This window comes from Mesoplodon bidens (assembly GCF_964165515.1).
Source record: "Mesoplodon bidens genome assembly, chromosome: 12".
Taxonomy (NCBI): Eukaryota; Metazoa; Chordata; class Mammalia; order Artiodactyla; family Ziphiidae; genus Mesoplodon; species Mesoplodon bidens.
The window spans coordinates 44,556,773-44,571,455 of NC_138168.1; the positions used below are offsets into that span (position 1 = coordinate 44,556,773).

Genomic DNA, 14,683 nt, shown 5'->3' on the forward strand with positions numbered 1-14,683 from the left:
TTGTATCACAGTTGAGCGCTCCCTCTTTCTTGAAACGTACCTCTGTGTTGTCTCACTCAGTCTCCCTGGTGACTTCTCCTGCCCTATTTCTAAACCCTCCTCTTCTCTTTCTATACTTTCACCTTTGGGGCATCTTACCCAGCTTTTAAGTACCATGCATTTGACACTCAAATTCATATCTCTTTCCTTGACTCCTCCACTGAACTCCAGACTTATTTATCTACATGCCTACCTAGCAGGCATTTCCTCCAGAATACTGTGGTAGTTTTCTATAGGTGCTGTAACAAATTATCACAGACCTAGTGGCTTAAAACAACACCTGTTTGTTATCTCACAGTGCTTGTGGTTCAGAAGTCTGGGCACAGCATTACTCAGCTGTGTTCTCTGCTTAGGGTCTCACCTGGCTGAAGTCAAAATGAAAGCAACGAAGTCAGATGAAATCAAAATCAAGTCAGAATGTGGATGCTGATCCAGAGGCCTCCAGGCTCCTTCAGGTTGTTGGCAGAATCCCAGGCGGTTCTAGGGCAGATGTCCCTGTGGCTGGGGCTCGTTCTTGGTTTCGAAAGGCTCCTTGGCTTGTGGCCCACTCCATCTTCAAAGCCAGCAACGGTGCATAAACCCTTGTGCTTCGAATCTCTCTACCTTCCTCCTCTGCCTTTAGAGGATTCCTGTGATTACAGTGGGCCCACCTGGATAAGACAAGGTAATTTCCCTATCTTGAAGTCAGTGATTAGTAATTTCAGTTACATCTGCAAAGTCCCTTTTGCCATGTAATGTAAGATATTCATGGGAAACGAGGGAGGAAAGGTCATGGGGCCAAGTTTCTTCCTACCGCAGATATCTAAGAAGAATCTCAAACTGATCATTTCTGAGACAGGAGCTCTTGACTCTGCCCAGACCTGTTTCTCTACTTGTTTCGTTTTTTGTTTTGCTTTCCACCTCAGCTCCCGCTGTTCAGTTCAGAATCCTAGGAATCATCCTTGATTTCTTTATTCTCCTTATCCTCCCCCATCTCATCTCAGCAGATCTTTTTGGCTTTAGCTCCAAAATATATCCCAGACCCTTCTGCTGTGTTTCATCCTTACTCCTGCCGGGCTGGTGCGCACAGCTGTTGGCTCTCATCTGAACACCTGCAGTGGCTCCTGATTCCTCCCTCTGCCTCTCTCTTCTGCCCTTGCCCTTCACAGCAGCCAGAGTGATCTTTTCAAGACTTAGATCTTATCACTCTGCTCTCAGAAAACCCTTACAGGGCTTCTGATTGCATTTAAAAATCACACTCTTTACCGTGACCGACTAGGCTTTGTGTGCTCCGCCTTGGCTGTCCCTAGTCCTGCTCTTCCCTTTGCTCCCTGCCCTCCAGCCCCCTGGCCTTCGTGCTGTTCCTGGAGCTGCCCAGCCTCCACCCACTTCCCTGACCACCCGACCTAAGTGTCCCTCTCCTTTCTCATCACTCTCTCGTCACTCTTATTTTTTTCATAGAACTTACATCCTCTGGAAGTACCTTGTACATTATTTACTTGTATATTATTTTTGTTCCCCACTGTGGAACATAAGCCCTACGAGAGCCAGAAATCAGTCTTGTATAGACTGTATCCCTAGTGTGGGACATAGTAGGCTCTTGGATAAATGAATGAATGGTGTATTTTTTAAATTATGAAAGTAATATATGTTAATTATAAGAAGTATAGAATAACTCACAAATCATGTAATCCTCACCTTTCAGAGATAGCAACTTGTTCATATTTAGCAGAACGTGATCCTTCTAGTTTTATTATACAGGTACTGTGTATCTGTTTTTGCCCTTTTAGATAATGTGAGTAATCTTTATGACCCTAAATATTCTTTTACAACATGATTTTTGGTAGCCTTGTAGCAATCTATCCTTTAGAAGCACCATAGGGAGGTTATTTGTTTTTAGTGTGCATTTAGGTTCCTTTTAAACAAACATCTTTGAACGTATACCTTTTTTTGCATATTTTTTATCTTATGAAAATTTCAGAAGCATATTTATTAGGTCAGAGTATAGATATTTTCAGGACCTTTAAAAAATATATATATTGCCAAATAGCCTTACCAAAAGGATATAGCAGTCAAGTCCCCCTCAGCAGAGTATAGGAGAGCCCATTTTGAAAAGTATTTGCCAGCTTAAAAGGTAGAAAAGATGGTATATTGTTTTCAGTTTGCATTTGTTTAATAACTAGTACAGTTGAGTTTATGTATGTTCATTGTCTATTTGTTTCTTTTAAAAATTGCATGTTTTTCTTTTTCTGTGAGGGTGTTGATCTTTGTTTTTCTTACATTTAATTGGTATTTGTTTCAACGTACAGTGTGAGGTAGGGATCTAACGTCACTGTCCACTCCCCCACAATGGTTAAACAGTACTGTTTATTGAATAGTGTCCCTTTCCATTACTGATTTTAGAGGCCACTTTATCACGAACTTAATTTAATATTAGGTCAACAAACATTCTAGTTTCCAAGTTAAAATTTTTGGCTAATTAAAAAGAATTGTTATATTCAAGCCTGACCTATTTAAATACAGTGCATAATAAAACTGGTTAGTGTTTAACCTGTTTGGATGGAGTTTGAAAGGTGCATATTCTTTTTTCCTTTAGAGCATGATTGATTATAAAAGTAGATAGTCATTTTGCCCTCTTGTTATCGGCAACTGCAGAGAACCTACCTGTTTTAAGCTTTTGTCTGTGTCCAAAGTACTGCTGTCTTCCAGAAGGTGATAGCCTTATTTGCAGTCAGAAGTAGCCAGGAAGATTCTCAGGCTCATTAGGGCTGGCCTTAGATTCCAAGCTTAGTAAGTGACCATAAATACTATGGATATATTTTAAGTTATAATAACAGCAGGACATTCAAGAAGTGTCCAGTATGATCCTTGGAAGGAATATCCTTTATTTGGTTATATTTTTCAACCTTACATTTTATCATACTTGCTAAAAATTAAAGGAAGCTACTAGTAAGCTTAATAAGGAATAAAAGAAACTCCTTGAAAACATGGCTGAAAATGGAAAGCTTCTTTAGATAGTATTGATATTTTGGGGTACTGCATAGTGTGAATTATTGTGCCATTAAGGCCATTCAAGAAGCATAAAGAATATAATTACTATAAAAGCAGTATGTTTACTTTCGTATTGTGTTAAGAGGGTGAAAATTGGAGCAGTAGTGCCTGTATCATTTAGTACTTTGATGTTTTCTCTCAACAAATGGAAAAAAGGCTCCAAATATATTGATCATATAAACACATCCCTTTTATATATTACTTTTAGCCTAAAAGGTAAGTGCTGTTTTAATGGAATGCTTCCCGTGAAAATATATAACTGGAATACATGTTTGATGTACTGTATTTCATTTATGCTTCTGCCAAAATGACCAAATAGCCCAATGAGAACAATGTTGCTAATTTCAGATTTTTCTGTGTTTCACTATAGCTGTTGGAAGGAAATTGATTTTATGACAATGTTATCCTGTTTCAAAGAAATTGATTTTATGATAATGTTATCCTGTTTCAAAAGCAGTCATTTCTATTGTGCTGTCTTTTTGGTTCTGTGCGCATTTTCAGAAAGAGGTTATTATTTATATTGTGGAAGCCTGCCCCAAACTTGAATATACAAGGGAGCGGAGATGAGAATGGAAAGAAGGAAATGAGGGGAAGGAGTGAAGGATGCTGGGGAGGGGACAGTGCAGAGTGGGAAGGATGGCTCATGAGGCTGCTTCAGTGCTTAGCATCATTTTTACCAAAATATAATGGGGAAAAAGAAGAGATACAGCATATATATATGTAGTCGATTTTATTAGTTCATAGTATATTTTGAAAAGGTAATTTTGGAGTGGTTGAATGGTTAGAAGGAGGCTGTTTTCCACGTGCTCACTCTGCCTCCATTATCAAGCACAGCTGTAGGAGACAGAAAATGTAAACATTGTCTCTGCTAAAGAAATGGAGAATGTCTTTCCATGGATTAAAAGCAGAAACTTGGAAGCTGACTTGTTCAAGGTTGTGCAACAGAATATGGGTAGAAATTGGGTCACTTTATTTGTCTCTGACATCTCTACTTGTCTTTGCAATAAAGTGAAGATGTCCTTTGTTTCAGGTAAACTAACACACAGTGAGAATGTTTTCTAAAAATACAATCACTAAGGTACTCTGGCAATTCTTCAAGATGTTTAAGAGTCTCTCAAAATTCAAGAAGCAGTTTATGTTCACTATCCTCTGTGTTATGAGAGGTACAGAGTAAAAAGGAAACATTTTGAAGCAAGATTTTAATTCTCAAAATATTGGTTGTTTTAGATTTTGTGTATGTGTGACTTTTGAAGTATAAATGCTATTATTTTCAGAGGGTATGTTCTATGAAATCACAGTTGTACCATTATCCTCCTAAGAGAACATTCCCCTGAGTTGTTTATGTCAGTAATGGATTTCCTGAAATACATATTTTTGCTTTTTAGATGCTGATAGACAAGATTCCATTAATCTCTTCCTGGGAGTTTTCCATCCCACTGAAGGGAAACCTCATCTCTGGGAACTCCCGACAGATTTTTATTTGCATCATAAAAATACCATGAGACTTTTACCAACAAGAAGAAGGTATTTGTTTTCCTAGTCTACTATGTAAACTCAGATTTGATGTTATTATGAATGTGAGATAGTTTTCTTTTTGAGAAATGGTCATATAGGCTAACATAGTCAGTCTGGCTACATGTTTGCCATGAGGAATTTAGTATTGTCGATGTCCTAATAGTAGGTTTGGGAAATCATCATTAACAAATGCAGTTGTTTGGCATTTTCCATAAGATATAAAGTTTCAGAACTTAACCATTGATTGTAAGTTGAAGCTACACTCGAGCAAACCATTAACATCATTTTTGACTGCTTCCCACAAATGTGGAATGATAAAGAGCTCAGCATTTCAGGAGTCAGTCTTTGGTTTTTAAGTGTGGTGTCTAAGCAACCTCACTTTGGAATTCCAGCGCTCTTTCCTCCAAGAAGCACAAGGAACTCTTGGTGACACTAGGGAGGACAGGAAACTAGAGCGGTGGTGCTAGTGGCAGATACCACTCCCACCACCCCTACTGCTCAGTCTGAGCTTTCTAGAGTCATTCACCAGTATCGGTTATTTTGATGACAGTTAAATTGGTAGTAATAGTCCCCAAAGAAATGAACTGTTTCCCTGAGGTATTTTGACAGAACGCCCTGTGGCCCAGGCCTCAGGGTCAGGTAGAATTGGAGTCTCTGCAGTGATGTGACCTTGAACTAGTCATTTAACCTCTCTAAGCCTCAGTTTCCTCATGTACAAAAAGTAAATGACAGGACACACATCACGAAGTCATTGTGAGGATTTAATTAGAGGACTCTAGCATTTTTAATTGAAGAGTCATGTACTAATAATGGGCAGCATTTTTCACATATGAGGTTGGAGCCTGGTGCCTTCTGCTCAAAGGCCTGTGATGTCAGGTTTGCTCCTAACGCTTTCCTCTCACAGGATCGGTGTGATGTAGTCCTTATTTTGCACAGCGATGCCTCTCAAGCACTACAGGGGTCATTGCCAGTCTGGGCTAACTGTGTGGACAGACCACAAATAACTGGTGAATTAGCAAGTGCTGATGTTACAGCTGTTACCAAATTCTGTGTTACTTCAGGAATATTTACAATATTAAGGAAACGTCAGAGTTTATATGTTTCTCAGCTTTGTACTTTTAAGTACATATATTATTGGAATAGCCAGCTTAATACTTGAGCTTACTTTCCCTATAAATGAAGCAGTGCTGGTTTTTCCACTACATCTAAGATTAATAAATGATTGCTGTGAATTTTTGCTGACAAAAAATCTGGAGCTAATTATGTTTATTTGATGAGAGATAAGTGTAAATACCTATATTTAGCTTTGTTGATGCAGCTGACTATGGGTAAATGTGGTTGACTTTCTAAAACTTTATATTAACTTAAAGTATTGAAGCTATTCAAATACAACTTGGGAACAAACAAAACTCGATTTTCTGTTGCTGAAATTAGCTAGTAAATTACAAGCGTAAGTTAAAACCACTTGCTTACCTTGAGTTACATAACTGAGGCAGGCGGTGTTGGCGCTTATTTGTGGGAATAAAAGGAAGCTGATGTTACGTTCCCATTTAAAAAAAAAAGGAACTGAAGTGCGGAGAGGATGTGTCTTGACTGAGATTATTCAGCTGGTTAGATCGTCAGCAAGAATCAGCTAAAAGTCTCCCACTGAAAATAAACTTTTATCAAAGTAGATACTGTGTCTCTCACAGTTGACTTGGTCTCCTGGTTTGTTTGTTTGTTTTTATCTAGAATGTCAAAATTCCAAAAATTGGTTTTTGGCATCAACAATTGACTCCTCATCCACAGTACTTATAAAGACTGTCAGATAAATGTCAGTGCTTTATTTTGGACTTCCTAGTGTCACCACCTCTACCAGTTATTTTGATGACAGTTAAATCAGTATTATAATTCTCAGAAGGAATGAACAGTTTAGCCAGAGGCAGTAACCAGACAGGAGCATGGACGTCAGGGTAGAGCTGAGTTGGAATTTCTGCAAGTGTGTTACATCTGGAAAACTTGTTTTCTAAACACCTGGAAAACTTGTTCTCCCAACTGTAAAATGGAGATGACCATACACACCTCACAGGTCATTTTGAGGATTAAATCAGAAAATGGGTGGGAAGTACCTAGTACTGGGTCTGACACACAATCAACACAGTCCTGAAGCAGCCAGGCTCTAGAGAGACTGCCTGCAGTTAATACCTGTGTGACCAGAGGCAAGTCACATAACTGGTCCAGTTCTCAGTTTCCACATCAGTAAAATAGAGATAATGGTAGTGTCTGATTTGTAGGTTTTTCTGAGAATCAGATGAGATCATATAAATCCTTAGCACATAGTAAGTCCAACAGATGTTTGTATTGTTATTATTTTTTAAAGGGATTACATTCCCTAGTTGTAACATTTATTAAAAATCATATAGGATGGCCATAAAATCTAGAAACTTAGATAATATTATTTTATCACTTATTATAACATAATATCAATGAACACTTTATTATGTATTCGCTTGTGTTTCCAAACTTGGTGACCATCATGTATTTTATACTGTGTTTACCAGTGATTTATTCTGAAATAACATTTTTATTGAATGATAAGGGAAGGGGGAATAAACGTAGCTCTGCCTAAAGTTTGTCCAAACCAATCCTCTTGAGGTAACTACTTTTGTGACTCAAAACCCCATGTTTATTGATCTGTTCAAAACCACCAATTGAAGCTTTGTTCTGAAATAGGTTAATATGTCATATATCATCTCAGATGCCATTTATTGAATGAGTGTTGATAATGTCACCATGATATTTTTAGACATTAAGCATTAATTATCTCATTGACTCAGAGTTGGGAGGTTTCCTGGCTCGATTCTCTGTCTGATATGTGAGCTCCCTGTGTATTCCCAGACTATGCTTGTCTGGCCCTGGTTTGTCAACAAGGGCGTGTCTTGTTGAGAGGTAGTTGTTTTCGGACAGTTCACTTACACGATTCTTCCTCATATCATGCCGATATCTGCTTCTCTATAACTTTACCTACTAATCTTCGTTCAACCCCTGAGACCTTGAGAACACAATTTCCTCATCCACTTGATAGTCTTTTAAATAGATGAGGACAAGTTAACACGTTCTCAAAATCTCTTCTTCTCCAGGTTAAATATGGCTCCACTTTCTTAGCTGTTTCTCTTATACTGTAGTTCTAAGTCTGTTTAGCATTCGGAAGGCTCTCTTCTGTATTCCAGCCTAAGTCAGTGCTCTTTTTAAACTCTGGTATCCAGACCTGGGTCCAATAGTAGTCAGAGTTTGGTCTGATTTGTGCCAACTGTTATGGGACCATTGGTACCATTATTCCCCTTGTCCTGGATAATCTGTTTTTTAATCATTAAGTGTAAGATTACATTAACTATTTTCAGTAATGCCATTGTAATGTTAATTCCTTGGGCTTCCTATCCAGTGGGGCTCCCAAGTCTTTTTAACATGTCCTATGCCACGCCTTATCTATGCCATCTTGTCATGCTTGTATATGCTTTGCCTGCTTCCAAAAAAAGTATGTAAATATATATCCTTTTTATTAACTCTTTCCTCGAGTTTTGTAGCTTCTTCAGAATTAATCAGCTGGCCATCTTGATCCTACAAGTCCTTGATGACATAGGGTAAGTCCTTGAATAGAATAGGGTAGATGGCAGAGCCCTGTGGGATACCATCCCACAACTCCTTCCACCTTAACATTGTTTTGTGATGTTTGGTTGGAATCATTTAAACAGCTGTAACTTACTATGCTGTCAACACTTGACTATCCTGTCATCCTGCTCACATTTCTCTGTATTGTTCACATGTATCAGTTGCTTTGCTCAAGTCCATATATATTATTTCAGAGGGCTCTCAAGTTTACTAGGGGAATTAAAGAGTCTTTTAAAATCTTCCTAACCTTTGTATGTGAGCCAATGGAATTGAACACTCTTAATACTGGGGACTGAAAAAGAGAAAAGAAGCTGACTTACTAGGTATTTATGCAGAGGAGGAAGTGGCACCAACCTGCACTCTCCTGTCCTCTGATACCTGGTCCCAAAGCAGATTTCTGTCCCAGTGCAGGTGCTCTTCCTCTGAGTGAAAGTGCCTGGTGGGTCGGGTGATGGAGGTCCCCCAGTCCTGGGCTCAGTCCTCTTAGATGCCCTCCTCGTCCATCCATCTCAGCCCAGCTTCCCCAGGGCAGGTATTTCTTTGGGCTTCTTTGCTTGAGACCCACTCAGAAGAGTTGGACCTTTATTATTTATTTGTTTGTTTGTTTATGCCTCACTGCGCAGTATGCAAGATCTTAGTTCCCTGACCAGGGATTGAACCTGTGCCCCCTGCACTGGAAGCGTGGAGTCTTAACCGCTGGGCCGCCAGGGAAGTCCCAGAGTTAGACTTTTTAAAAAGTATTGTTAAGTTGCTTTATCTTGCTTAGGGAGATACAGTTTAGTCATATTAAAAAAAAATGTATGGCCTGGTCTCAAAGCACTAATACTAAAAAAAAAGCACTAATTAAGATGATCCTCTTAATTCTTTTTCTCCACATGGTACATTCTGAGTTAAAACACCTTCTTTATAATGTTTACTTCTTTTTCCTAAGTAAGCTCATCGTGTGCACCATTTTTTAGGAATTACTTAACGCAAGCAGATACCTTCTCTTGCTCATGTGCGAATTCTCTCTCTCTCTCTCTCTCTCTCTCTCTCTCACACACACACACACACACACACACACACACACACGTCTTTTTCATTCCCCTGATCTTCTGATAGTCTGAGTAGCCTGGTGTGGCTTGTTTTTGTGAATATATGTGGATTCATAGAAGCCACTGGTCATCTTTTTAGGTTACTCACAGTACGTCTCTAGTAAGTATTTGTTTCGTTATCTCGCCTGCACTGACATCACACTTATTGCTCTACAGTTTTTGGAATCTTTCACCCTCTCACGTTTGAACATCAAGACTGCATTTGCCCATTCCCATTGTCAGTTCTCTTCTTCACTGTTCCTTAAAAGATTATTGATCTCAACTGTACCAGGACACTTGAGTGCTCTTAGGGATGTTCTGCTGCTTGCTTCCTTCTACCTCTTGGGCTGTGCACAGTTCCCTCTTATCTTGTGTATTTCTCTTTCCAGCATGAAACTTACTATGCCTGGTGAAGATGGAAACAATACTGGAACTAAGTAGCTCTACACTCTCCGTCATTATTTTCAACATGGCATTTCTAACACATAGAGCAGTATTTGATACACAGTAGGTGCTTAATAAATGTTGAAAGACTGAATTCTCTGTAAGCAGCAGACTTACCCCTTTTCTGTTCTTTTCATGCTTTTAAAGCCTTGCTATTCAAAAAGTAGTCTAAGGACCAGCCCCTTTGGCATCACTGGGAGCTTGTCATAAATGCAGAATCTCAGGCCCCACCTGCTGAATCAGAATCTGCCTTTTCACAGGATCTCCAAGTGATTTTTGTGTGTACACTGATTTTGAGAAGCACTGCTCTAAAGCGTAACTTCAGTCTCAAGCAAAACTTTAGGAGTCTTTCCTGTTATCACAGTACTACCCACCCTACCCCCACAGTTCACTAGGCTCCCCGGTTCTTTTGTTGGTCATCCTTGGTCATGTATCTGCTTGCCATCTCTAGGAGAGTTCTCTACGTTGCCTATTTCCTTTAAATACTCCCCATTCATCATAATTGGAGTTATTCAAGGTCGTAATGTCAACATTTTATTTTTAGAAAGCCTTTCATTTATTTTAAACGATCTTTTAGCATTTTTGGCTGTAGGCTCTTTTTTCTGAACCTTTTGAAAATCTGTTTTTTTTTTAAATTTGATATCCCATTTTACATCATTCCCCTTCCTAGCTCTCATTAACTTTGATATAGCATTTTCCTCGTAAATATCCATTTCATCGGAATTTGATTTAGAATTCAGTGTTCAGAGAAAAGGCAGTTCAGGATTCTTTCAGATTCTCTGAGTTTTCTAGCAGAAATCCAGATGATTGAAATTCCCAGCCTTACTCTGACTGGCCTCTATAATCAAGTAGTGAATGTTTATAGTTAAAGATTAACAGGGGCTGTACTATTTTTTAAGGAAATTTGTTCTTTAGGCTTATCCATTTACTTAATGATTTTGCTGAACTGTTTAACCATATACACAGACCCAAACACATAGAGCAGAGTAGAAAAAGTAATCTAACTCTCAGATAACTACACGCAGGAGAATCCTACTTGTAGGACTTGGGTCACAGTCCCGCTGTTCACCGGGTGGCAGGGTAATAAAGTAGGCACAGTAAACAGCAGCTCATAGAGTCTGGCTTAGTATACCCGAATCATTTTTAGCTAAAAGTAGGTAACATCACAGTTTTGTAGATCTATGATGTAGTTGAAACAAGAAGGGGTTGGGAAAGGAGTGAACATGTTGAAGACCTACTGTGCCAAAAGCTTCACAGCCATGTTTTTAAAAGCATCTTACTCTAGACCATACACCCTTTTATCCAGTGAATTGTAGAAAATCTACATTTACATTTGGGCCATCTTATCCCTTTTTTTTTTTTAATAGTTATACTTACTGGTGGACGCCAGAGGTAATAAAACATTTACCACTGCCTTATGATGAAGGTAAGTCTATTTTATATATAGTAGTGATATATGTCAGTCCTAATCTCCCAATTTATCCCTCCCCGCTACTCCCCTGGTAACCATAAGTTTCTTTTCTACATCTGTGACTCTACTTCTGTTTTGTAAATAAGTTCATGTGTACCTTTTTTTTTAATTCCACATATAAGTGATATCATATTTGTCTTTCTGTGTCTGACTTATTTCATTCAGTATGACAGTCTCTAGGTCCATCCATGTTGCTGCAAATGGCATTTGTTCTTTTTTTATGGCTGAGTAATATTCCATCGTATATATGTACCACATCTTCTTTATCCATTCCTCTGTTGATGGACATTTAGATTGCTTCCATGTCCTGGCTATTGTAAATAGTGCTGCAGTGAACATTGGGGTACAACATCTTAGCTTTTTTTTTTTTTTCTCCATCAGAGGCATAGCATTTTACTTTCAATCAGAATTCAAAGCTAGTACAGAAACATTCTTACCAAAAGGTAAATTTGTTCAAAAGGTAGAAATTTAATATAAAGATCATTTTGGAGGTTGTATACTCGACAGAGGAGCCACCAACTGCATTTGGAGTTCCTTACATGCGCTCTGTGTACCATTCATCACTGTCATGCTCTGAGGAACTCCTAATCTTCCTCCTAAAGCCTTCCTCCAGCCTCACAGAGGAGAGGAGTGAACTACTCAGAGGGAACGCGCTCAAGATTACAACTCCGGGCCACAGAATTTCCTCTGATCTTTCAGGAGGAAAACAGTAAATAGAATTAATTAATGAATTAATCAAAATTTTGAATTGCCTCCCCAAATCGCAAGCATTTATAGTTGGGAAGTTCTAGTGCTAATTTTTTTTTTTTACATCTTTATTGGAGTATAATTGCTTTACAATGGTGTGTTAGTTTCTGCTCTATAACAAAGTGAATCAGTTTTTAAGGGCAGAGATTGTGTTATACTTTTATCTAAGTAGCCTGATACGTTATATTGTATCTTACAGTTATTAGGTATGTCCCTCAACAGTTTAGTGGATATAATATGTTAGTTCATCATTTAAAATTAGTACTTGATGTATGTCTAGATATTTGGGGGGAATGGGGAGGAAGTGAAGACCCATTCACAAGGAGAAATAAAAACTTTTCCTATATCTAAGCAGTGAAAAAAAGTACAGATGTGTGTGTAAAAGTACATTTTAGTCACTGAAGTTTAAATTTTCAATTTGTCTGAAAGGCAGGAAAATTTTTATATTAAAAGAATATAATTTGTTTCCAAATAAATAATTGACCAGTTTGCAATAGAGTTTATTCTTGATTCTGTTACTGATTCCCCTGACCACAGGCAAGCCAGTTTTCCCAGTTGTGAAAGGATATTAAGATCTATTGCCAATCTGGAACATTCCAGTTGAGGACTCCATCTAGTCATGGTTGACCATCCCAACTTTGGGTGGTGAAGGCCATAAAGTAAAAAAGGTTGCAAATGACTTTTGGTTCTTAATAAATTATTAATTAACTTTTAAAAAGTATTTATTACCTTGAAATTCTGGGCAAAATCATAACTCATATTGCTAAGATTTGGTTGTTCTGGGAAAAAGGATGGGACTTCAACAGCCTAATATTGCCCATAAATAGGATTTGAAATATAAAGGAAAATTTAGTGAAATTGCATAATTTTTATCTAGAAGGCAGAGGGTATTTATTTAAGAGCAAAAAGGAATTTAAAGAACTGAATAATTTGATTTCTAAAATAATTCCCCACTCCTACCCCAGCTTCCAGAGGTCCCCACTTCCTTAGAGCTTGTCATGCTCAGCTTTGCAGTATACATTCTGTGCACATATCTTGTTCCTCTTCCAAGCGTGAAAGTGCTAGAGGCAGGAGCTGAACTTGTTCAGTGCGTTCTCTGTGAACACAGTTGATATTACAGAAACATTTGAGAGATGTAATCTAAAGGCTTTAAGAGTAACAGGCAGTATCTCTCTTCAGTTATCTGTGCTGCGAACTTAAAGAAGCTGATAGTGAAGAAGTTTCACAAATACGAAGAGGAGATTGACATCCACAACGAATTTTTTCGACCATACGAGCTGAGTAGCTTTGATGACACCTTTTGCTTGGCTATGACGAGTTCAGCGCGGTATGTTGTGAGTTCTCTGAAACTGGAAGAATTGGGGAGCTATAGTTTTCCTAGTTTGTACAGCTATATCTTACTTTACTCGGAATCTGTTAGCCTGCTAGCAGGTGGTTTTCCAGCCTCTGAATTCCTCCTGCGATTGGGAGCCTGCTACTCAGGAGGCTGTCCTACAGTTAGACAAGTGGAGTTAAATTCTTGTCTTAGATAAGTTGAAATCTGCCTCCCTTCAGTCCTAATTTGTCATTTGGAATAAACTCAGCTTTTTAAGTTGAACTTAGAAATTGAGAGCCAGCATAAATTAGTGGACAAAAAGCATAGTCTTTGGTATTAGAAAGGCCGGAATGTGAATCTTGGACCAGCCATTGCCTACCTGTGTGACCTTGAGAAAATTATCCAACTTATGTGAGTCTGTTTCTTCATATAGAGAGGGGTGTGTATCACACAGAAACACATGCACCAAGTGCCTAATGTAGTACCTGACACAGGTGGGTTACTAATAAATGGTGACTCTTATTATATTACTATTTTTATTAGGCACAGGACAAGTCTAGTTCCTCTTCTGTGTGACAGCCCTCTAGATATTTGAGAAAGCAATATTAATTTTTTTCAGGGTAAATATCCTTCTTTCTTTCATAACTCATATGACATTGTTTGTAGACATCTCTCCACCTTTGAACATACTTCATTTTTCTGTCTCTTTTTGAGTTTGGCGGAGCCTTTTAGGAAGATGATGGTACTAGATTAAAAAAATTAGGCAAAGAAAATCAGTTTTTGATCACTATGTTTTATACTAAAGTTTACATTTTTGTATTTACATTTTGTATTTTTCATTTACTTCTAATGTGATATATGTATGCCTAAACTTAACATGGTACATGTAGAAACATATTCCATGGTTTGTTTCCTAGAAATCACTCTACATTTTGCTTCAGTTTCAGATAGAAAGTTTGGAATTTTCACTTGCTTGATTTTCAGTTACACTTGTTAAAGTTTAGCAGTTGTAACTGTAATGTTATTGTCATTTTCCAGAATTTTTCAGCTCAGCAAAGGGTGAATGATATTACGTATATGTGTATGTACAGATATACAAGCGATTTTATTTATTGGCAGCAGTTACGCTCTGTAAAGTTCCTACAAACACTGAGTTAGAGGACACTGAACCATTGCTCTTCGGAGAAATACAGGGTTAGTTTCCTGAAAACATCTGGTCATAACATTTTCCTCAACCAATCAATACGTAATCTTATTTTGTATGCTTCTGTTAAAGATACCTTGTATAATATATATTGTCAATTCATTAACATTGATCTCACAGCCAACAGCACTATAACTCATGCCTGAATGAAGCTTCTCTAACTCATGTATTTTCTCTATAACATACAACTTTCTTCT

At 38.0% G+C, this 14,683-nt stretch overlaps 1 protein-coding gene across 1 annotated transcript in view; it reads left to right on the forward strand.

Moving 5' to 3' along the window:
* FIG4 (FIG4 phosphoinositide 5-phosphatase) overlaps positions 1 to 14,683 on the forward strand; it is a 138,106-nt gene that overhangs the window by 77,511 nt on the left and 45,912 nt on the right. The window contains exons 16-18 of the mRNA XM_081251195.1: positions 4,455 to 4,593; positions 11,117 to 11,175; positions 13,147 to 13,294. Of these exons, the coding sequence (XP_081107321.1) occupies positions 4,455 to 4,593; positions 11,117 to 11,175; positions 13,147 to 13,294 (346 nt within the window). The remainder of the gene's footprint in view (positions 1 to 4,454; positions 4,594 to 11,116; positions 11,176 to 13,146; positions 13,295 to 14,683) is intronic.